The 24641-nt window shown below is 35.3% G+C and overlaps 2 protein-coding genes across 6 annotated transcripts in view; one reads left to right on the top strand and one right to left on the bottom strand.

The window, feature by feature from the left end:
- The window catches only part of GPM6B (glycoprotein M6B), a 32361-nt gene extending 27421 nt beyond the window's left edge, over positions 1-4940 (top strand). For 2 of the 3 annotated variants that reach the window (XM_026062885.1, XM_026062884.1), the window contains 3 exons: positions 120-193; positions 514-579; positions 1412-1623. In XM_026062885.1, the coding sequence (XP_025918670.1) occupies positions 120-193; positions 514-579; positions 1412-1492 (221 nt within the window). In that variant the 3' untranslated portion in view covers positions 1493-1623. Of the gene's footprint in view, positions 1-119; positions 194-513; positions 580-1411; positions 1624-3040 lie in introns of those variants that run through there. The other variant, XM_026062883.1, reaches the window with a different exon arrangement.
- Positions 4941-6064: 1124 nt separating this feature from the next.
- The window catches only part of OFD1 (OFD1, centriole and centriolar satellite protein), a 37115-nt gene continuing 18538 nt past the window's right edge, over positions 6065-24641 (bottom strand). For all 3 annotated transcript variants that reach the window (XM_026062871.1, XM_026062872.1, XM_026062873.1), the window contains exons 17-23: positions 19579-19711; positions 14374-14474; positions 10443-10562; positions 9022-9173; positions 7838-8008; positions 7373-7443; positions 6065-6255 (exon numbers count right to left, since the gene is read on the bottom strand). In XM_026062871.1, the coding sequence (XP_025918656.1) occupies positions 6210-6255; positions 7373-7443; positions 7838-8008; positions 9022-9173; positions 10443-10562; positions 14374-14474; positions 19579-19711 (794 nt within the window). In that variant the 3' untranslated portion in view covers positions 6065-6209. The remainder of the gene's footprint in view (positions 6256-7372; positions 7444-7837; positions 8009-9021; positions 9174-10442; positions 10563-14373; positions 14475-19578; positions 19712-24641) is intronic.

The following is a 24641-nucleotide window of genomic DNA, read 5'->3' as shown; positions in this document are numbered from 1 at the left end:
CTGGTCAATGTGTGGATGCACAAATGGGAACACAACTGGCAAGTGGGTGGGAAAGAGCAGAAAGGAACAGAGAGTGTTGCTTGTTGGAATTAGTGGTTTCTTTTGCTCTGATATTTCAGGTATCATCCCTTGGAACGCTGTGCCGGGCAAGGCTTGTGGTCCAATTTTAGAGAACATCTGCAACACGAATGAGGTACAGAAACATAACCTGTATGCAACTTTTGCCTCCAAGTTACATAGGCACAGAGTAATAACTCAATAAAAGTTTTGGAGAAAGCTTAGCAGTCTYTTCATAATAGTATAAAGAGATTATAAGAGAGTACAAGTAGAATACTGAAATTATTCTCTCTCCTCATCCAAAAAAATGAAAATCATTTCTAAACATTTTGGTTTTTAAAGCTTTGAACCTCTTGTTATGAAGCCAGTTTTATTATCCTTATTCTCTAAAACGGTTGAAATGTATTTTATACCATCCCCAAATACTTTAACGTTTTTAACATGTTTTTTCCCTAGTTCTACATGTCTTATCACCTGTTCATTGTGGCCTGTGCTGGAGCTGGTGCCACTGTCATAGCATTGGTGGGTAGCATTTTTGTTGTTTTTTTTTGTGTAACATGTTCCATTCAGGTTTAAGATATTTTAAAATTAAATTTTGTGTATCTATCTTAAAAATAGAGATACTACAGATTAAGGAGGGCAAGCTAAGTCTAACTTAGCTGCTCTGGCACTGGCTATGGTTTTCTTACCTTAGGACCTACAACAGGTTCTAACTGAAAAAAAAATTTTTTTTCCTTTAAAACTTGGTAAGTTCTTCCAAACTTTCAACTTGTCTGACTCCTCTTTTTGTAGCAATGCCTAGTTTTGGTCATTACAAGTCAGAAGGTGTCAAACTTTTGCTTTAAGAAGTTATCTTAACTCACCTCCTCCATCCTTAGGAAAAAAAACTTTGCATCTCCTTTGAAAATCCTACCTCTACAATTTTTATACCCAAACTATTTCTTTACATTTTTGTAGTTCATAATTGATCAGTAGCTTGTAACTGCTTGTTCTTTTTGTCTGGACTCAGGCAATTTGACTAGTCCAGCTCTGCAATGCCAGTTAAAGATAGCAGCTGGAAAAAGGGACTGTAACAAGAGGATTTCCTTCACATGTCTAACACTTACTCTAGCCACCAGCTTCTAACTTCTTGTCAGCCAAGTCCAGGTGTAATATTCACTATTCTTTGATGAAATAGCCATAGGTCTGCTTGTAGATTATACTCTAAAGATAACCAGCAAATTATTTATCTTGCATCTTTGTCCTGGAAGAAGCTTGGAATAATGTCTGTTGTAGTTATCAAAAATTGCCCAAATGGGCTTGAGCCGCCACCTTTTTGTATCTTACTATCCTGTATTTTGTTCTCTTCCACCAGCTGATCTACATGATGGCTACTACATATAACTATGCTGTTTTGAAGTTTAAGAGTCGGGAAGATTGCTGCACTAAATTCTAAATTGTATAAGCCCAGTAAAGAGCTGCATTGCGTAGCTTGAAATACCACTGACACCCTAGGCTAAAAGTCTAGCTTTTTGAATTTTGTTACAGTAATTGTAAATAGCTTCAGTAAACATCATTTAGCTTATTAGATTAATAAAATGACTTCTTGTATATGAACTATAATGCAGATGAGATCTGGCTATTTGTTCATGTTGAGAGGATTCAGTTGCTGTAGGGGTGTTATAAATCATCCTTTTGCAGATGGGATATTTTGATTTAAAATCTCCACTTACTTTCTAACAGTCATCTCTAAAACAAATACTGGAACAGTTCAGGGTGAGAGCTGCTAGTTTGTTCTTCATCCTCCTGAACACCAACTACAAAAAACTGGGAGCACRCAATGTATATGACATGAAAAGAGCAATAAAGTAGTGCCAGTATCCTTTGGCAAAGCCCAGGCATTGTGAATTAGTTGGCCTGTATTTCTGGTGTATGGATGATAAAACTGATTTTTTTTTTTTCTTTTTAAACTTAATTTTCAAGTGAATGCCAAATCATGCTCTCTCTGGAAGAAAATATATCTTTGTACTAGCTCTGCATGAAACAATCACATTCTTTCTTTTGGACCCCAAACTAATAAGAAACTTTGTTTAGGTAACTTCAGTTTTTGTATGGCTTGCACGTTAGTAACTGATTTCTCAGTAGCCAGATCTCAAAAATGTAAGTATGATTACAGGGGAAGCAAAACCATGCATAGATAATAGTGACATTTTTACACTGTTGAAAAAGGAGCGGTGAATCAGTGTTTTCAGATGTAGATTTCCTTTGCGTGAAGTATGCTGAAAAGAAGTTGGAAAGAGATGTATTCACTTCACAAACTAGAAAAAAAACCCACACAACAAAAAAACACCAACCAATTTCTATACTTGGTATAAAACTTAAGAAGTTAGACAATGGGTGTTTAAAATGTAGTTATAAAAATACGTTATTAAGACTTCTTAACCCAGAGATTGCATGTTTTTGCTTAGTTTTGGACTCACGTTTTGTTGTTTAATTTCTCAATATGTTAATGTAGCTTTGTTCACCTAAATAAAACTGTTTACAATTTTAGTCTTTTTCTGGGGTGGGGTGGGTAGAATTCTCATCTGCTTGTTGGGGAAAAAAAGAATTACCAGAATCTGTGCCTGTATATACAGAAACACCACAACCTTAGAAAGCAGTTCTTCTGAGCACTTTTGTTTACAGATTATATAAATTGCTACATATGAAACTTTTTTTTCCTGCTTTCCCCTGTTCTGCATTTTAATTGATCAGTAAAACTCTTTAGCTCATTTTATTACTTATACTAACTTTCTCTGAATTTTAAATAACCAACCTAAATATTAGCATGCAGAATTCTAGAGATCATTGAAAATAGCCTCTGTGCTTGTTTTAATAACAGAATGCTTATTAACGTAGAATAACTTTTTTGTTGTTATTTTCAAGAGCGTCTATTAATCTAACTAGCAGCTTGCTTTGCCTCTTGACATGCTCACTAGCCATCATGCTCACCCTTCTCTTCCAGATCCACTTCCTCATGATACTGTCCTCTAACTGGGCCTACTTAAAGGATGCAAGCAAAATGCAGGCCTACCAAGATATCAAAGCAAAAGAAGAGCAGGAGCTTCAGGACATCCAGTCTCGGTCAAAAGAGCAACTCAATTCTTACACATAAATGTCTGCCACAGTAATTCAGCAGAAGAATTCTGTAGCTCTGACAAATCAACAGATAGCTGCTCTGCAGTACAGATGTGTGTCTACCAAACAAAATAATACAGAAGTGTAAAAGCTTCAAATTCAAGCTCCTGGAAACATGTTGATAGGGAACTCTTCCCATGGGTAATCTTCCATCCTTTAATATAGAGAATGGAGGTTTTATTCCAGGCATTTTAAAAGGCAACACTTCACAACAAGTGACCAAAGTATTCTTCTTTAAGTCTTTTGGTATTTAATATTTGACATGTACTACAGCATGAATTCCTGCACGAGACTCTGGCAGGCACTCCAAACCAGCAAGCAGTAGATATTTGTACAGACCCTGTACAAAGGCACATGTACAATGTGTGATTTATTATCTCAATTTATATACCAAATGAAACTGTGGCTAGCTAAGATTTAACTGCTTGTGCTTATTTGACAGCACAGTTGCAGTATTTCATTAGACAGATAAGTTATAACAGGGCAGTCTTTGAACACTCTTTAAATGGGCCACAGGAATAGCGATCTACTTTTGTGCCACACTTTTTTATGAAGAAGCAGTCACTGTACTGTGCTTACATGAGTGTTGAACAGCCGTCCCAAGTTTTAATCTTTTTATTAACTATTTAACGGAATGTAGATCCTTAGATCTGGATAATGATCCCCTTCTTTGAAAATAAATGTCAGCGTTGCCTTAATATTTATTTTCTATAAATGTCTTAGCATTTATATAGCAGCAGGAGACCATTATCCTACATTTTAAGTGAAAAGTGTTACCTTATTAAAATGACACCAATTTGACTACTCCAAATGAGTGGAGAAGTAATTTTGCAGAGTTTTACACAAACAATAAAAAAATTACAGCCATAAAGCAGAATACAGGATGCCCACCTTTCTCTATCTTGGTGCTTAGCAAATTTATAGTCAGTGCTTATGTGTTTTCCTTTTTACAAATTAACTAGCACATTAAGAAAACATGGTGTTCAGAAAAAGAATGGTGCCATTTCAAAGTCATTTCCCATAGAAGTCTGCCTTCTAATTAATGTTTTTTTCAGAAGCATTCAGTGATATCTTGAGTATTAGTGATGGTATATTTGGTGTTTGTTCTATATGATATATCTATAAATGTTGGGGGAAAAGTAAAATACATCAGTCATTTGAAAAATTAAATATTCAAGTCATACCCATGTTAAGCTGACGTGTGGTTTGATAGTTTTGACTGTTTGCTGAATATAAATAAAAGGAAGCACAAGTTTCTTCTTCAAGGCAGTATTAAGTGAAAAGGCATTTTGGGAGGGTTATTCAAATATGATTTTTTTCAGTAAATATTGAAGTCTAATTTGACAGTTTCAAAAAAGGGGCAAAGTTGATCCATGTAGAGCAAATATGACAAAATAGCCTAGTGTATGTTCTTACCTGTTGCATGAAGGAGACATTTCTACAGCAATGCAGGTGATGTTCTAGCCCAGTGTTTGCATAAGGGTAATAATGGAGGCAGTGTCTTAAAGCCTAATTTTTTTCTAATTCAGTGTAGCTATTACTGGGAGTTTTTGAAGTTTTGTTTAAGTAAGTAGTCTAATATTTTTATGTAAAGAGCATTAAATTTTGCTATGTATAAATTTTTGTAACCTAACAGTGAATCAATATTTTCTATCAGTGCCAAGGGCTTCCTGTAGTTACATCCAAGTGTTAAAATAAATAAATATTTGTAGATAATTAATAGACAACACTTGTGTATGCTTATTTGAAAACAGACTTACAGCTACTCTATACTGGTACATCTCTATGCTCTACATCTCTATCTTAAGAAGTTAAACACATTTTGTTCGGTGTTATCCATTTGATAATGTAGTGGGAAAGGATGCCCTGTAGGTGTATGCTTCAGTATGGGTAAGCCAGCTAAAGGTTTTTCTAGCATTAAGTTTTGATAGTTGCTCCAGGCCAGCATAATGCAACAAGCACTATTCATCCCATTCTTGACAGCAAACAGAATGAGCCTCTTAAAAATCTTGTAAATTCCAACTTTGCTGCAACACCAAATTAAGCAGCATGTAAAACTCGACTAGCCACCAAATCACTCTTTATCTTAATTTAAAAAAGCAAGGTTTATTTCTGTCACATTTTTGGTACACAGCATTTCAACATCCAATAAATTCAAGACAGAGCTTGAGTTCTTGCCCCTAAATTCTGTCAAACTTGGCTTCATATTCTTGTACTTAGGTCAGGATGAGCAGCTGCAAATGCAGTGTGAGTTGTACTATATGCTGCCAACCGAAATTACTTCATTGATTAGAAATACTGTATTTTATATTGTAAATAAAGTTTAATGATCTTGCCTATAATTACCTACAAAATACAAAGCTTAAATAAAGATGAGTTAAATAGCACTTTTATTTGAATCTCTCCATTCTGGACTGGTTAATACCAAAAAAGCGATGCTTGAGATAGATAAGACTGCTTTTAAAAGTGTTTGTTTCCCTTAAAATAGCAGTAAAGGGGGCAATTTCATTTGGTTCTGTCACACTCTGCTGTTAAAACTGCACCAGCCAAGGTTCTCCAAAGAGTACCTTTAAAAATAAGCGATATTTGAATTTTTTGTTACACTTATGCTGTTTCTTTGACCTACTATTTGTAACATATAATGGGGAAGGGGGAGTGGAAACACCACTTCAAAAGCTGTCAAAGTAAAGAAACTCAATGTCAAACCAATCTACCTGAACATACCCATCTGTTTCTTCACACTGCTTTGTCCCACCTCTCACCACACTCAAAGGGCAGGCCTCCTTATGAATTAATAATGCATCTAGACTCACTGTTTGAATTCAATGACTAACGTGATGAGACAGCTCAGTATCAGCTTTATACGTTTATAATTATACAACCTGCAATCCTTGTGCAGACTGTAACATTTCATACAGCTTCACTTACAACCAGAAAGCCGCTTTAAAAAAAAAAACAACCCTTTTTTACTGTAAGAACGTATCAGCAGCTGTTGTTCACCAGAAGTTTTCATCAGCCTCTCCGTGAGAAATGCCTGCAGCACTGTATTTGGGATAGAAAGAAAAAAAAATTGAGTTGTATGAATCCAAAGCACTTTATCTTAAATATACATACTTCTTTTAAAGAGAAAGTTGATTTTTCATGCAATTTAAGGGACTTCTTATAGTCACCAGCCCTATTTGATATCCACACAGGATTACTTTTCAGTAAACTGAACTAAACAGCCCTTAAGAGTGAGGATTTAGTCCTTCATAAACAGAAAGCCATCTCATCTATCAAAAAGCAATACAATCTACTACTTCTGTAGTACTCATCCAGTACTTCTGTTTTGTCAGAATTCTTTTCGCAGTCCAACTTTCACATAAACATGCTTGCTATACTAGGATTAACATAATTTTCAGTGAAAAGAACACTATAAAGATATAATTCAGATGCAGCAGCATAGGGGCTGGTATATAAAACAGCCCTTCAAAAGGGCAGATAATACCAAAACATTATTACTTCTGGTTTGAGTATATAATTTTTTTCTCTTCTCTGAAATATTTTGCTTATATCTATTTTCAATTCTAAATCTYCAAAAAAACTAGGTTTCACAGAGAAAAGATTTTTTTTTCTTCCTATCAAGCAACTGAAAACTACAGATCCTTATTTATTGGTTTCTAAAGATAATCACAGCAAATGCCCTAGCTAAGGTAGCTTAGCACAGGTTGCTAAAATCTCTCTGAAAAAGTGTGTAAAGTAGTTTTGTTAAAAGTCTGTGATGCTACTAATAAATCAATGCTAGATTCAATGCTAATAACAGATTATAAGCAACCTGCAGCACTAACAAACTTTGGTCACTGCCTGGGAAGAATCCCTTATGCTTCAGTTCACTGAAGGAACCGAGGTGCTGCTCAGTTGCAGATAAAATGTTTTAATTACTACATCTGTTGAAACAAATCATTGAATGGCATTCCTAGATCCTAATTCCATACAGTGCATTACTTTTACCTGTATGAGAATTGGGAGGGTCCTCAATTTTTCAACATATTTGCTTTTGATTACTAGTTTATTTATTTTGCTATATAAAAGAAAGACAGGTGTCTCTGAACCATCATTCAAATTGTAACTATTTATTAATAAGGAGTAACAGAAGTGATTAATAATATACTAGCCTTACCTGTCATCTTTTTCACTAGATACAAGTCCTTCTATAAGTGATAATTCTTCCATTTCTTCTTTTTTTGAATCCTGGTAGCCAAGAGGAAAATAATACACTTTCTGTAACTGGTTCTTAAGTCTAGTTTTATCAGTGACTCCAATAATTGCATCTGCATTTTAAGACAGCTTATTAAATGCAGGCTACTGAAATTGCAGGCATTTAAATTTAATATGAGTGTCTTAGAAGCTAACAAAACACAGCACAGTTGGACAAAACCTTATAAAATAAAACGTTTTCAATTTCTTCCTTTTGAATCAACACATTTCTACAACACGAATCCAACCACTCATCTCAGGAGGTTGTTTAATTAATCTTCTGAATGAAGAAGGAAAAAAATGAAGAGAATATTGTTTTCATTCTAAACATACTTAGCAAGAAACCAATTTAGATAACATTTTTTGGAGCCTAGTTTTGAAATAATACCTTGTTGGCCAGTTCCTGCTGTCTGCTTTGCTGAATTATTTTCATGTATTTTTCCAACGGATTTGGAGAAGAATCTTTTATGTTATCTTCAGCACCAGAATTACTGTTTCCAAGTTTTTCTCTTTCCTTATCTTCTTTTTCTTCATCTATTTTCATCGAGTCCTGGATACACTTCAGGACACAAAATCAAAATTAAATATTGATCAGCTCAAGAAAAACACTTACATGCTGTACTACATACAGGACTTCATATTAAACTCAGTAAAATATGCCAGTCTACTCTAAACAGCACTAAATTTGTTTGTTATATTCAGTTCAAGATGAAGTAAGTTATTGCTTAAACTCAAAACAGTGTCATGCAAGAAATCACACTCTAACCTGTCTGAATGACTAAAATGCTGTGAGCACTTAAGTCCTGGCTTCTTCATATGGCTAAAGATCTGGGCTGAGGCAAACATTTACATATGAATTGGAAAAGGATGAGCTGACATAGGTGTGCAAGTTCCTTGAAGGGCTCAATTTGCTAGCATGCGAATGTGACATTAGCATATCTGATAAGTAGCACTAAATTGAATCAAATTAACCAAGGTTTAAGGTTGGGGAGAAGAATAGGAAAGGGGAGGGAGCAATAACCAACTTTTATACGGGACCCAAAAGTCCAGAACACTATTTCAACATGTGCTACATCAGCTCAAGGGGATTTAAACAGACAGACAACCACAAAGCCTCCTTGTAACTCCTACTTCCAAAAAAAAGTACCCTAAATATCCTGATACAGACTAATCAACAGGTGGACATACGCACCTTCTGGTGGTGTTGCATCAGTAGCAGTCCAGACCAGAAAGACTGAAAATTTATAGCTTGCTTTGATAGTCTCATGATAGCTGAGTTCTAAGTTTTGGCCATAAAACTATAGTTTCCAGTTACATGAAATAAGGAGTTTCTGATTATATGAAGCATGGAAGAAAAAGTATCTGTTTCCAGTGAAAAAGTTACTTGACATAAGAAGAAATTTTAGCGAAACTCTTTGGTTAATTGCACACATACATAAAAGAATTTAGCCTCTATTACTTTCACCTAAAAAAGAGTAAAATGTGTTTTTAACCAAGTACCACACATACCAGTCTTAAAATATATGGCACCATAAAGCCACATTACTGTCAGATATTAAAATACTAAATCACCGTCTCTTTGTTAAGCTTTTCCAGTTCTTTTTGCTCTCTTTCCAAAGCTTCCTGTTGTTCTCTCTGTCTTCTTTCTTCTCTTTCTCCTTCTTCTTCCAACTTTTTCTCATCTTCACTCTTCTGCTGTTCAGTCTGTCTTTGATCCAACACTGCTGTGAAGAATTATTTCAACATCCATGATTTGACTTACATTGTTCAGTAATCTACTAGAGCAGCAAACACTGAAACCCACTGTAATAAGCATCTTGATAACAAAGCCAGTTTGTAATTAAGGTTGGGCAAAATCAAGGACATACAAGTAAGTAACAAGTTCCTATACGGCATTAATAGTAAATGAAAAACAACTAGATATGTTGCATATGTATATGTATGTATATACACCCCCCTACACACACACACACATGCAGTTATCTTTATGTATCTGGCAATGTTTCTTTCCACCTCTACATATATCTATGTTGATATATGCCTCCCTAAGAGTTAAACAGCAGAGCTAAAGCAGAAGCCAGAGAGTGGAAAAATCTCTCAGTACATTTCTCATTCCTATCATGGACTTTCTCTTTAAATCTGAAAATTCCTATGTACATGCACATAAGCCTCCACTGAAATAAGTGTCGATTTAGGTGTTAAAGAAGATGTCACTGTCAGCTTACACGTATCTCTTATCTTAAAATTCATGCTGCTCTTTTCATCTGTGGAATGTGGTTGAATATTATTTTTTATATTTATAAAGCAAAAATACTTTAAAAACCTTTGAAAATTATTTAAGGACACTCTGCTAATTTGACCAGTAGATTTAAAAAGCTATGCAAGTAGAACAATATTCAGATAGTAATTAGATGGTCAAACAAAATACTGGGAATTATTAGAAGCTAGAAAGCTCTGCTCTACGTAAAAATAATCATAATGCTATCAAAAACAACYAGAAAAGTTGCATAGGCAGCATTGAAATCTTCCTCATCTACCCAAAGAATTAAATCAGCATTTGATAATACACTTTGTGAACTACGAATCAAGAAAATCAAAAAAATACAGATATGCGGCACAGAAAATACTTTTAAAAGAAGTTTTAACGTCTTAACATGCTATCAAGAGCAGAAATAATATTTAATAATCCTCCTAAACAAGGAAAAAAAAAATCAAAATCTCTCTCCATAAGCTGGGGTGGGGGGCTAAAATGATTAAATTAAAAACAAATTTAACCAAAACAAGGGTGAAAGAGTCATCCTCATACAATAAAGCAGAAGAAAGCATTCCTTCCTCTTTATTACATAATCACCACTTTTGGAAAAAGTTTTTTTTATCACTTCAGCATAAATATCTACAGGATGTTAAATATTGGGGGGTGGGAGGGGTGTTACACATTTGCCATGTGAATACCCTAAAAAGGGTATTCACTTGTTTCCAAGCCGAGAACTCACTTAAGTCCTGCGGTGAAGCTGCTGTTGCTGGCATAGTGGTTGTGACATGGCTTCCGTTGACAATGTCCTCAAATGGATGCAGGACATCACTTTCACACTGCTCTGGAATGTCCCCCTGATCTGGAGAAGGTATTTGAACAACAGCTTCATTATTTTGTAATTACAACAGTGGAGCAAAGAAAAGGACACAAAGTGTGGGAATGGCTGAATTAGAACACAAATATAAGCACTAATTGAGCATTTTCCCTCCAACTTGACCACTCCGCTGAGAATTATCATAGGCTGTACTTGCTTCTTTAATTATGGAATTGTTGGTTTTGAAATTAGCTATTGGAACACATCTGTGTTACAAATGCAAAACAGATTCACGGATAAATATACAATAGAACATCAGAACGTTTTCATTTCTTTACATAATTAAGATACATATTACACAAAAATAACATGTCCAAGTTTAGCTCATCCTTTTCATGCACATAAAGCATCTTTTAATTATCTGATCACATACTATTTCTTTATTAGGATCCCTGACTTCTTCAATGCACAGGATAGATACTGCTAACTCAGATATTCTACGTTGTATTTTCTTCTCCTTGTGCAATGTGGCTTCTCAACTCACAAAAAACAATTACCGTATTTCCTCTGTGATCTTCATCACTACTGTACTCAACTGCTTCTTAACTATTTATTCGCAAAATACACATATGGGAACTACTACTATCCCAATTTTATGGGAGAAAGCAAGTAAAGAGGTAAAAGTCAAATGGATCCACTAGCTCTAGGTACCCAACCTGAACTATAAAGGAACATTTTTCCAGGAATTTAGTGTAATATAGCACAGACACCTTATGTTTCTCCTTAAGTTCTGGGTAAAGTTGTAAAGAAAAATCAATTTCCCATCCTTCAAATATTATCATGGTTTCAAAGATTTTTCTTTTCCATGTTGTAATAAAACTCAAATATTTTGCACAAAGACAAACAAGACGCCCAAACTAATTAGCCTCACTCTCAGGTCTGAATTGCTTTAGTTAAATTTTTTAAAGGATTTTTAAAGCATCACAGAAAATTTGATCCAAATTGTCAGTCTGGCAAAGCTATGAAAATGCTTCCAGTTTCTTTCAAAAGCAACAGGAAGTCCTACTAGCTTTGCCTAGGAAAACAAATTCTACACATGTTCTATGCAAGAGCGAAACAATGGGTTATCACATTCCAAAAAAAAAATCTATTACTTTTTTTTGCTCTCTCTTTAACATTAGGTTTAAATTATAAGGTTATCAACATGAAAATTATTTCCATATGAACCATCAGTATGTTCTCAGGGTAGATGTAATGCTTAGCAGAGCGGAATCTCATGGATACCTTCACCCTACTTTCAAGACAGATCTGTACAACTGGTAAGGAATAACTCATTACCAAAACCATTTAAAAATATTTTTAAGATGAGAATTAGTAACAAGAAAGGCTTTAAACAAGATCTAAAATATCTATTGTACTGATTCATGTTTAAATAGTCAAAGAATTTTTATTACAAACATGTTCCTGCTAAATATTGTATCCAACTTCTAAAAATCAGTTAACCACACAAACGGAAGATCAAACAAAATAATACAGTAAGAATCATCTTTATATTACCCATTCTGCAAAGAAAATAAGCAGTAACTTATTCTTTGTGTACTTTCCTTCTTTCACGTAAGTGTGGTGAGAGACACAATTTGTTCCCTTAAGATGGCCATATCAACTAATGGCCATTACTGCCAAGCGAAATTCCAATCTTTTCTTGCTAGAGCTCACTCACATTAGGATTAAAGGGCTTTTCATATTCTCTAGCGTGGAAGAATACCATTGTTTTTATACTCTGGTTCTCCTTCTCTCCTTCTTCTCTCCTTTTTTCATTGTATCTCATACTACAGATACTTTTTTGATTTTACATGCTTCGTCCCAGCTAAATCTTTCTGGGGCACCCTCTCCCCTTTTTAACCATTCTGATTTCCCTCTAGACATACTGAGGTTCTCTTTTGATGCAATCTGACCCAACTCAAGTACATTATTTTAGAAAACAACAATATACGCACTCTTTAAATTATTCTTTTGACTGTCACATGTCACTAAATGATACAGTGGCAAGCAATTTGGGCACAGCATCTACTCAGGCCTAATTACCAAAAAAGGTCAATCTAATCTAATATTGATAAAATAAAAGCAATATGAAATACAGAATATGTTCCTAAAAGTCTCTAGTATAAAATTAAACAAATGAATCAAATCTAATTAACATATGAGATGAGTAGAAACTGTTAGTGGCTACAGACTCAGTTCACATTAAAAGCTTGTAAGCATTTAAAATTTGTAAAAAGAAAATGAAATTAGATAAATTAAAAACAACCACTATATTGAGTAAAACTTCAGGGAGAAATGCACAGATAAGTCATTTCCTTCTTCTAGTTATCGCTAAACACTGTCAGCACATTTCCTGTGTAAACAAACAGTTTGGGTGGGTTTTTTTGTTATTTGAATGCACAGTTCAGGAGAGTGAACATATGAAATAAGACCTAACCAAAACCAAAAAGAATGAGCCAGTCTTGGACCCAGAAAAACCCTCATCAGTTGGGAATAATATTTTCCTTGAAATCAGTGGTTCTGCTTCTCCTGTACGATAATTATCATCTCTCTGTCAACTGTGAATTTAATTATAACACCCAATGGCATATCTTTATCAGTCTCAAGACTTTACAGACCTAACAAGATTTGGAAAAGAGAAGCACACTGTTCACATCCTTCTCATTAACAATTTCACTTATTTAAAACCCACAGTTTCACAGTAGATAAGGCTGCTCAGGCCTAACATTTATGTGCCCCTTGTATGCTGAAAAAATAGGAATAAAGGGCAGTATCTGCACTTCTATTTCTATCTCCATATATAAGTGACTACAAAGTACATTAACTTTTACTAGTTCCTTTCTAACTTTCTAAACCTGACCTTGCAGGCTTAACTCCAACATATAAAGGTAAAGGARACATTTCTACAGTATGCAGCATAAAACAACACATAATGACAAAATTCTTTCTGCAATCAACATGTAGCAGAAACATAAATAAATAAAATGCTTATCTCAGAGGAAGAAAGCTAGGATTAAATTCATGTTTCGGCAACATAACCATATGTTCCAAAACCACTCAGAGATACTGATTATTGCCATTGTAGTTTCAAGCGTTTTTCACGCATTTACAGATGCTTCTGAAGCAATTTCTAATACATAATACTATTTAAGTTTCAGTGACTAAAGGGAAAAAAAAAAATTCAATAACAGTAGATGTAATAGCTGCAGAAACTCATCTTCAGAATCATACTTGGTAATACTGCTCCAATACTGGTTCATGATGAACACTCCTTGGAGTTATGTTTTATGCAGTAAATCCAATAGGACCTCAAGTTAATTCATACACTTATACACTTTGCTTTGTAAAATATATACATATTTTTTTCTATATAGTTTTAAAACATTTTGAAACAAGTGTCAGACCTAATACAATAATCAGAACAAGATTATACAAGTTTTGAACAAAAAGTATAATCCCAAATTTCAGAACCAACTGTATTTTAATATCTACTTATTAATACATAACTTAGACCTCTAAAGATGCAAATATGAAGAAAGTTAATCCCTAATCACTTGATCCAGTTTTTGTTATTCCCAGCATCAGAATTTTTCCTCTCCAACTATAGTCTCAAATTATCACACCAACTGTCTTGCAATTGTTATGCCCTAATGTGTTAAACAGTTTTTTTCCCCTATAAATTACCATTTTTAAGTCTATCCACTAATAGTCTCTGATAATCCTAGGGCAAAATAAGTCCATTCAAAGGAAAAAAGTATGATGTATTACTCTYTCAATTTACTGGAATAACTGCCTAAAATACCCTAAAACTTACATTCAAGGGAAGTAACATGTTCTTCAAGGTCCTCATAGATGAGATTCTCTGGTTTGAGGATATCACTGAAATCTTGTTTGTCTGTTGGTTGATTATGAAGTCTGAAAGAAGAAGGAAGAATACAAAGAATTTAGTATATATAATTGAAGCTTTTAAGCAAGCAATGATTGGAGATTTAAACACAAGGATTACTCACATGTTTAGCAACAGACTAAATCAAATGTAAAAACATACAAGAAAAATGCCATAATATTCTGACTCACGAGTTTAGGTATCTGAATACAGTTCTCCAACTTTAACCAAACATCATCTTCATTTCTTTGATAAGATGTCGCCCCTGCAGCCTTTCCTCAAGGCCCACATATAACTGAGATAAACGCATTACATTAAAACAAGAAATACTCTGAAAAGGCATGAAGAGGAAATAAAAAAGAAGGAGAAAGACAACAAAGCGTGACACACACAGTGGACTGAAATTAAGAAATTTGCCTTTTGAGGCAGTGTGTCTTGCTTTGACATCATATTAACAGATGCCTTAGAAATATATTGGGATTAGATGCCTGGCAAAACATATATGCACGAGTGAAAATCTGGGTTCTGTGAAAAATGGGGTTAGTGCCCTCATTTTAATTCCCTGTTTATCTAATCAGATAAATAACATGAAAGAACAGTAACTCCCACGTGCCCTAGCTACTAAACTTAACCAGAACCAGAACAGCAAAATTAGTACAGTCACTAATGAAATTCACCAGCAGCACTTTATAAAGGAGCTTACTTCATACCAGCTGTTGCCTTTTATCATTGCATAAATACAGTTGTGCTTACAGTTTCTAAGGAATTCAGGTCTTCAGTGGGGTGGAAGGGGATAACAAACAAAACATACCACCACAAAGAGACATGTTCAATAAAAACAGTAAATCTGGGTAAAAACACAAATAAATCTGCCTTTTGAGCAGGATGATTCAGTAATGTCACTGGGAAAAAAATACACTGTAAATTAAATAAAACAGAATTAGTGGAACTTCAAGTTTTTGGAAGTTTACTCCATGTTTTTAGTCTCTCTTTCAAAGAGATGGTTAGTTGCTAAATAATTCTTAAGCGCCCACGGTTCAAGCACATGCATGCTACTTTCTTCAGTACTGCATCCTGCAACACTGCTAGATAGGCATTCAGTCCAGTGCCTCAGATTTAGTAAACAGAGGTGGGCCTCATTAAGGTAATTAAATACATGCATTTTTAAACAGTTTTCAAAATTCATTTTGTCAAACAAAGCTGACAACCAAAACCTGGGCTGTATCTAACAGCAATAATCCATAAGACAGTACTGGTGTGCCAATCAACACCAAATGACTGAATTTCACAAGTTACACTTAAAACATCCATTAAAGAATAAACAAAAAACCCTTCAATGACATTTAGCTTTTGTTAAACTAAAAAGTAATTCTAGATATTAAAACTGGTAGCAACCCTCACAATCACTTTCTTCAGCCCTGAACATAAAAGGAATGGTTTAGATAATAATCTGCTTCATAACTCCAGTCTTCCTGTCTGTATATATTAGCTCTCTTCATATCCACTCATATCTTGAAATAAAAATAAACAGAGAGTTCCTGTAGTCATAGAAGTAATTGTTCTCCCCCACTGACAGAGGTCTAACTTGTAATGGCTTACTGGTGTTACAGCATCGTATTTTATTTCATTTTTAAGTAAGTTTCCATTGCCATTTACAATCTACAGATCATAAACTAATCCCACAATACACTAATGATGTGTCATTTGCCTAATCCTGAGGCTAAATATCTGGAAAAGCCAACACATGTGTTTCTCAAATATGTAGAGAAATAAAATATTTTATCTAACAGAAAACAGTCCAAGGCATAAGAGAATCAAAAATATTGAACAAAAGAGTATTTTCCCTTGAAGAAAGTCTTGGGAAAGCAACAAGGTCAAGAAAGTTAGTGAGACCTCATGTCCTTGTTTTGTCAAGAGTAACCCAAGAGAGCAACTACAACCTATAGCTGCCTGCTCAGGCTCTGGCCTCCTCTCTGCAACACAACTTGTCCATACTGTTTACTGTCCAGGCAGTGTGTCTCCTTTTGTAAAATCTGGACACTGTAAGGTCTCTCAAAGAAGTACACTCCCTCACAGTATGATAGCGTTTTCCCCATATAGCCTTCACGCACAGGTAACATTCAACCTTCAGCTGGTATGGTCTGTCACAGGAACACAGAAAATCCGAGGCATGCTGTAGAAAGCGTGAAAGAGCAGCAGAAGGAGAGACAGGAACCTATGGGGAGGCATCAAGCAAAGTCAGAACAAATCTCACAGTCCCTAGAAATTCCAGTAGGTTCTTTTCAAGTCCTAGAACATAAAAGCTCTCCAAGCTCTAAGTATAAAAAAAGGATCCTCTCTACATGAAATGTGTATTAAGGACTGGATGACACCAAAATAAGATAGGTTTGTGAATGCCTGCTAGAGCTGCCTCAGGACAAGTTATTTTTCTTTAGTCATCAAATGTGGAATGATGGGTGGTAGGTATGACCTATTTCAAGTGTCCTTTACTAGGGAAGCAGAATTATAAATGAAGTAATCATGCTTTTTCTAAAGATATCTATTGAGGGTTCTCATTTTGGGGGAGTGCTCAAGGGAGAGCTACAGGAGGCACTAGTAAACCACTGATAACAAAGAAACATGGAAAGAGGAAACATTTTTGTGCAGTTTAGTTTGAAAAGTTATTAATTTATTTAAAACAGATCTTAAAAATCAACAGAAAAAAGTCCAGCTACCCATCCCCTTCCCACATGCAAGGGAGATTGAGGACTCCTATTCAGAAGCACATGTTCTATGGGCACATGAACCAGCTCTTCAGAGAAAAAAATGCTAGCATTCAACTTGTTAATGAATGAAACAAAAATACTCAGCTGCCTTGATTTAAACTCTTAAACAGGCAGTGGAAACTACTGAGCTTTAGCTAACAAAAAATTGTCATTCAAGTCACAGATGAGAAAAATAGACATACAATGAAAGAAAAATAGCTTTGTTAAAGGAATTAGTGGGTTTTTAAAGAGTTTTTGCATGCCTCAAATATAATCTCAATAGCCTTTTAACATCAAACATATGCAAAAAACCTGTTCTGATATGAAAAAGATGAGAGATTACCACCATTTTGAGCAGGAACCTGTGATGAGTTTGTAGCTTTAGCTTTTCCTTGAAAAATGATTTCAAATCATTTAAGCATGAAGCTTACCCTCCCCTAAAGACACAACACTGGCTTCTGCAATGAAGTTCTCATGGTAGTCTACAATGTCAACAATTCTCATAAGCCTTATCAGGATCATATTTATACTACCGGCACAGAAGCCTTCTACAAGGTCCAAAACTGTCAAATGCCCTAGAGCTCAAGACAGTGAGCTGCTAAAAATACATACACACTCAGGTAATCCGCATAAGGGTGAGGAACTCTGATAGGATCATTGTTAATAAGACATGCCAAGTGATAGTCGGTTAATTGACCATTAATATCTCATATTCCCGTTTGCAACATCCAGTAGGCATTACTCTTGCACAGAAAAAGTATACAACCAAATTTTTAAATGATCAATGCAGTCCAATGTGATGGAACACTAGGGAAAGTCATTTACATCTCAGACAGCTTGATATTGAGCCTTAACTTTCAGGCTGAACTGAACCTAATCCCCAGAGATTCTGACATCCAGAGTTCCATATGCACACGTTCCTCACACATATTTGAAAAATAAAAAAAATTAAATTTAATTTAATAAATTTAATCAAGACCATTCATAGATATTGCACAAAATTAAACAGTATCTGACTTGCATGCTACAGATTTACTTTTAAGAAAAAATAGCAAGCATGTTTTCTGAAATTAGTGAATAATTGAATAGTTATTTATTAATGGTGAAGCTTTTGTTCGGCTCTGTCTGTAAATGGTCTACTGTGTAAAAAGAGTACAATCAAACTGAAGTTCTACAAAGGTCTACACTGATGTAACAGATTTCAAGCAATGCAGAATGGTTATCTTGAAATACGAGGATCCAGCATTATCCTGCTTTAAATCAAGTGTTCAGTGCTTTCAAATGTTCATTAAAACATCGACACATGAATAAATGAAGTTTTAAAAAAAGGAGTTAAAAAAAAGAGTTTATGGTTAAATCTAGAGCTATATATAGAGAGATATCTATACAGCAGTCAGAAAGCCAGCAAGGTAAATTAACCTGGTCTGAGCCCAGGAACCTCTAAACTTCATACAACTTAATCTGCGAGGTATGTCTTAGTGCTGAAACAGTGCAAACACTGAATAAAGAATGAAGTTCCTTCTGTCTTAGAACCCATAAATTATAAWTAAGCAAGAATACTTAAATTGACTGAAGTAGCACAGACTAAAAGTGCTGAGAAGCACAGTTCTAAACAGAAGAACTAATTTCCTTAAAGAGTAGAATTTGAGCTAAGTTTCACTAGCGGATATTTATCAATTTGCTACATATGCATAAAAACAACATGCCTCTAGGCTACCTCAGTCTCTCCAGGTTTCTTCACGTTCTCACTCTCCTGGCTTCTTAGTCCTTCATCTAGCACTTTTTCATGGCAGTCCCTTTCTTAGGCTCTGAAGCTAGTGTTATCATTCCCATTCCTCCCCAACTCAGGGAACCTCTGGAATAATCTTTCACCCTTCCTCAGTTACAATAGTGAAAAGACTTTGCAGAACATTTTCTAAACCGATCATATTTTACTTTGTCACAGGACAAGACAGAAATTTGTGGAATTTTTTTAGTTGCATTTTTATACATACATACTGACAGTTTTTCAGAAAAGTGCATACACTGACAACCACTAAATGGGAAATACTGCAGTCGTCTGAAGTTTCCGATATACTTGATGTACTTGAGGTTTAAGTATTACACTGCACATACCTTGCACTGTAAGAAGCACATATATAACAGAAATGAGAAGGTCAAGTCATATTTGCCAAAGGAAAGTTTCTTTTTTTGAACTAACTTCCTCTTGAGGCATGATATTCAAGAATGGAACTCCTGAAGCAACTTTAAAAAAGTTCTGACTCATAAAATTTATGGCTTATTTGAATTGTAAAAGCAGCTATCACCATGTGTCTTACAATTACACATATGTTTGTGTTCTGTTTTTTTTTTTTTAAAGGTTACAAATTTTATTTGTAAACAATATTACCTGATTTTCTCTCCATGACTGGATGGTGAGGAAGGAACAGACTCAGAAGATGAAAGGTGGCGTGGTTTTGAAACAGGAGAAAGCACCTGGTCAACACTTTGCTGGGAAGAGGCAAGGTACGAGCCACTGGTATCTGCAGAACAAAAAAACAGCAATTTGTATTAATCAGTTCTTTACACTAAGACCTCTCAGATAAAACATCCAYGATTGGACTTTGCAAGCACCACCACTACGGCACAACTAGCATCAAAATCTACAAGGATAAATATGGACTTTCTTGTACTAGGTACTTCCATCTCTTCAGAGCTGGTTTAGGACCTGACATGAAAACAGAGAAAATTTCCTCAGTGGCAGAGATCTGAAAAACAGAGTTCAGCATTTGAAGCCTGTTGGTGATGCAAAAAGTATCAGGGGAAAAAAAAAAGAATTAAAATGCAGTAAGTTTTTTTTTTTTTTTTTTTTTAATTGCTTTTAAGCAATAATGCCATTAAATAAATCATTGTCAGCTGCAGAACTACCAGTCTTTTTTTCCCTATTATTTCCCTATAAATTCTCCTTTACAAGCCTTCATTATCATAAACTTATTCTTCATAAAGCCTTATCATCTTCAGCTCCCCACTATACCTCCATGTCCCACACAAACTTGCCTTTCCTCAACATCTAAGAATCTCTCCCAGGCTGGCGTTAGAGGAAGTGGTTATTACTGAGCCTGACTTCAAGCTAGGGATGCCGTTGCTAGCCAGCAAAAGATAATGCCTAGGGTCTCACACAAGTCGTCCTTCATTAGGAAAGCAAACCTGGAGATTTCTACAGATCTGTGAAAATGGGTCGCTAAGCAACGAAGAAAATCTTTGAAGACTTGTCCCCTTTGTAAGAGTTGTAAAGTTATCAGGGAAGGATAACAGACAGACAGGACGACCAAAGATGTCCTGGGTTTCCTAAGATACCCAGGTAAAAAAAATGAAAATCTTACATTAAAAAGATTTTATAAAAATTGCAAAGTCCAGCATTTTAGTTAAATCTGCTTTGCAATCTTAATTTTCCTTTCCTGTGCAGCTGCACAAGTCTTTCATTACTTGATTGCACATTTTCTTTTACTCACAAAATTCAGTATCACTCAGCAAGCAGGTACTAGCATTTTTCTCCTCTTTTTTACTGCAGCCTGTTCAAATCCAGCTCCAGCAACAGAGGAAAAGTCATTATTAACACTTCCCTACTTGAAGTTCTTTCAGATGTCTGTATAAAAGTGCACCATTCATAATGCACTTCACATACCAGAAGTCAGGATGCTTTAGACTGGGGATTGCCCCTGTAGTTTTATTTCCACAATGTCCATTCCACACACCAAGGGAAGAACAGTCAGAGCAACTTACAGGTCACTTGTTCTTCATAATCAACACACTTGGAGTCAACAAAGCAAGGAAAAAAAGGACTGAAACGTAAGTAGAAAATACACCTTAAAGAACTTCAGTTATCCACAGACATGACAATTTTTTCCTTCTTTGAGGTCTTGYGTACATATGTGTAACTTCAGGAGACCTCCAAGCAGTACATCACTCAAAGAGGAAGAACCCTAAGACTAATGAAACAGACCGCAGTATAACCCAAACAAACCGGCTGTCTGAGAAAGATGCCTGAACAAGAGACTAATGCTTAATAAAAATAACACTACTGCAGACAGCCTCTATACCCATACAACATACACGAAACACCCTCTAAGGAAGCCGAGCACTCACAGAACGTGATCTAGCAGCTGCGTCATATTCATGCATCAGCAGTTTCTGTTAAAATAGGAACCTTCAGCCCAAGCGCATCTAACCGGTTATAAAATGAAGAGGCAAATTTTCACAGGCAGAACAAATGAACCAAAAAGTAAAACAAAACAAAAACAAAAAACCACACATGGTACTTACTGCATGAACTTACACAGCCTAACATGTACTGCAGAGAAGGACACATGTGGCACATCAGCCATCTCATAYAACGATTTAGCACAACCTACTACTACTTAGAAATTATCTGGAAGTGAACTTACTGATCTAATAAAAGACAAATAGGTGCAGTCATTGGCTCGCAGCACGCTGCCTGCAAGACTTGCTAACCTTGCTCTTTCTCACCAGAAGCAAAAAGTTGGTTACTAAGAATGAATTCTGATGCTGTCTGACCCATGCCCACTATTACTTTACCAGTAATGTTGCCCAAGGGCCACCAGAGATTGGAGACAGGGAGACAGTAAATAGAGGAGAACAGAAAAAGGATCCTTTCCTATTTTTAGTTACTCTGACAAGAAATGGGCTTACTCCCTCCCAAAAGAAAGACAAAGCCTGAAAAACATCGAACATGCATGGGCTTGGGAAGGAAAGCAGTCGAATATATGAGCTAATTYAAAGGATGAGAGAAAACCACATATCCTTCAACTGACAGATTATATAGTAAAACAGTTGCTGGATCTGTCGACTACAAGTGCTACAGAAGGACCAACTACTTCCTTTCACCCTTCAAAGACAGCTGCTGATAACTGAGCTGGAATTTATTCTTACACATGAATTGACTCCAGTACAGCTCATTTAAAGGAAAAGCACATCTCTCAGACTCACATACAAGGTATTTTTTTTATCTCTTGACATTTATTCTGAGCTCTTCAGACTTACATCTTCAACTGTACTGAAAAACTCCGYGGAAGGTTCCAGAATGACGGTTTTCTAGCAAAAACAAAGTTAGTGCTCTAGCCACCTCTGGCAAAAAGGATAACCTATATASCAATATAAAAGCACCTGTATCAGAAGACTCTTGAAACTTCTTGCTGTTACAGAGCAGACGGATATCAAAGGGGAAGCAATCTAATTCTTGGAAGCACATAAAGCACTGCATAGCACGTTAGCACTGAAGCCATAGCTCTGACTGCAGTAGAGGCAAGTACTGTATCAGTACAGGAGAAGTGGTCACTGCTGAATGACACACAGTYCTGTGTTGCGAGAGAAGCTGAGGATTTATGAACCTGTTCTGGCAGAAGTCCTGATGAATGAGGAGCTGGTTTACATCTGTTCTTCATATTTACTCTTACTCATGTATTCTTTGCTCTACTTCTTGTACTTCTTGAAGTTTAAGAGCTACTGGAGTAGCTATATTGCTCTGYCATTACAATTTTCCACCTAATTCAGCCAGTTTGTTGTTCAAACTGCCAAATCACCTTCAATCCTCCTTTGTTTTTGAGCTTCTTCCCACGAAACTCTGTYACCAGTCTCCTTAGCTTCTTCAAAGTTGCTTTCTTCCAAACCCATTGTCTTACTGTTCTACTTCTTCTGCTTGGACTTGTAAATTCCACCATTTTGTTACCACGTGCATTTTCTGATCATCAATTTGTTCTTTCCTATTAATCAGAATTTCATCTAAAATTCCTACTTCTCAACACAATTTCCCCACTTTCTGAAACAAAAAGCTATTTCTAAATACTTTCCAAGAACTTAAGTATCTCTGTCCTGCTGTAGTGCTTTACTAGGATAAACACTAATAATTACAGGAAGTCAAAACATAGATCCATTCCTTAATGATAAAAGAAAAAAATAATTGATAATAAAAAATAGGAACAGTCACTCTTTTGCATCAGTGTTCACATTAATATGAACTACATACTTGATGCTATAAATTCTATGAAGCAGATGGAAGATCAACRAATATAAAAAAAACATAACAAATATAGTAAGAATAGTTAAAGATATGTAGGTGAGTTAGAGGCTTCCAAAGTGCCAAGACTTGATGAAGTTTACCTGAAAGCATGTAGGAATGTACTGAAGAAGCTGCACTATTTTTGAAAATTCTTGGAGGTGGTCCTGAATACTTGGAAAATAGCAAATGATTTACTTTTTTGAAACAGATAACCTGGGAAGTTCCAGGTTATCTTAAACAAAACTAAGTTTTCACAGAGGTTAACATAACAATTGCCAAGAGTTTAGTCAAGAACAAATAATGTTAAACTTATTTAACTTCTTCTTCAACAGAGTAAACTTACTAAAAGATAAAGGGAAGTGGCAGATACAGCTTTTGTATTTTAATAGGCCTTGACACAGTCACTCACAATATTCTCATAAGCAAGGAAGAAAAATGTCATCTTGATTAAATCACCATAAAATAGGGGCAAAAGTGACTTAAAAAAACCCAAGCTGTGAATTTGAAATATTAAGTGAAACAAACATGATATAATTCAATAAAATAACAAGCAAAATGTACTGCACTTAGGAAGAAGAAATCAAATTTACAAAATGCTTGTATAAGTGGAAAAGGACTTTTCCAGAGCAGTAATCAACTTGGTTCACCTTGAAATCATAATATCTAGCTGTTACTCTGATTCACACACAAAGTATCTTCCAGTTCTGTAATACCAAAGTCAGGTAATGCCCTCCTTTGTTAAAAACTCTTATTCTTCTCCAGAACCAAGTCAATCTTGTGCACTAAACAAGGAAATGATCCTACAGAAAAATAAACCAGCTATCATGCAACTAGCCTCTCASAGATACAAAGAAAGGGAGTATTGTTAAGCTTACGCATAGAATTTAAATTCTGACATCTCTTAATTTCATAAYACAACCGTACTTTTACTGTAATGAAGGATTTTTTGTGTGCAGGATTATAAGAATAGCCTGTAAGTAATTTATACAAAAGCTGACTGCTAATATAAAAATACACTGAAATTTTAAAACTAAAGAGACGGCTTTGCAAGCTCTAGTTTTCAAAAACAGAATGTGATATTCTACATGTAGAAACACAGAAACAGCCACAATAGACCAGACTCTCTGTAATCTGTTTCTAACAAGATCCATTATTAAACATTTCGAACAGATAAATTTAAAAATAAGAGCAGAGTGACATTCTACCTCTGGCACCCCACCCTACCCCAACTTTCAGCAATCCATAATTTTTTGGGTCCTCCTGACAAGGAATTTTATTCCTGCATTTATACTTGTTGCCACAGGACCAATAAATTCCACAACTTATTTATGAGGCAGGAAAGTACTTCCTTCTGTTTCCTTTAAACTTCACAGGATGTCCCCAAGTTTCTACAGCCT

Source organism: Apteryx rowi, unplaced genomic scaffold (genome assembly GCF_003343035.1).
Source record: "Apteryx rowi isolate R43461 unplaced genomic scaffold, aptRow1 scaffold_196, whole genome shotgun sequence".
Taxonomy (NCBI): Eukaryota; Metazoa; Chordata; class Aves; order Apterygiformes; family Apterygidae; genus Apteryx; species Apteryx rowi.
Note: the sequence above shows the minus strand (reverse complement) of the source record. Positions and strands in the feature narration are given on the sequence as shown.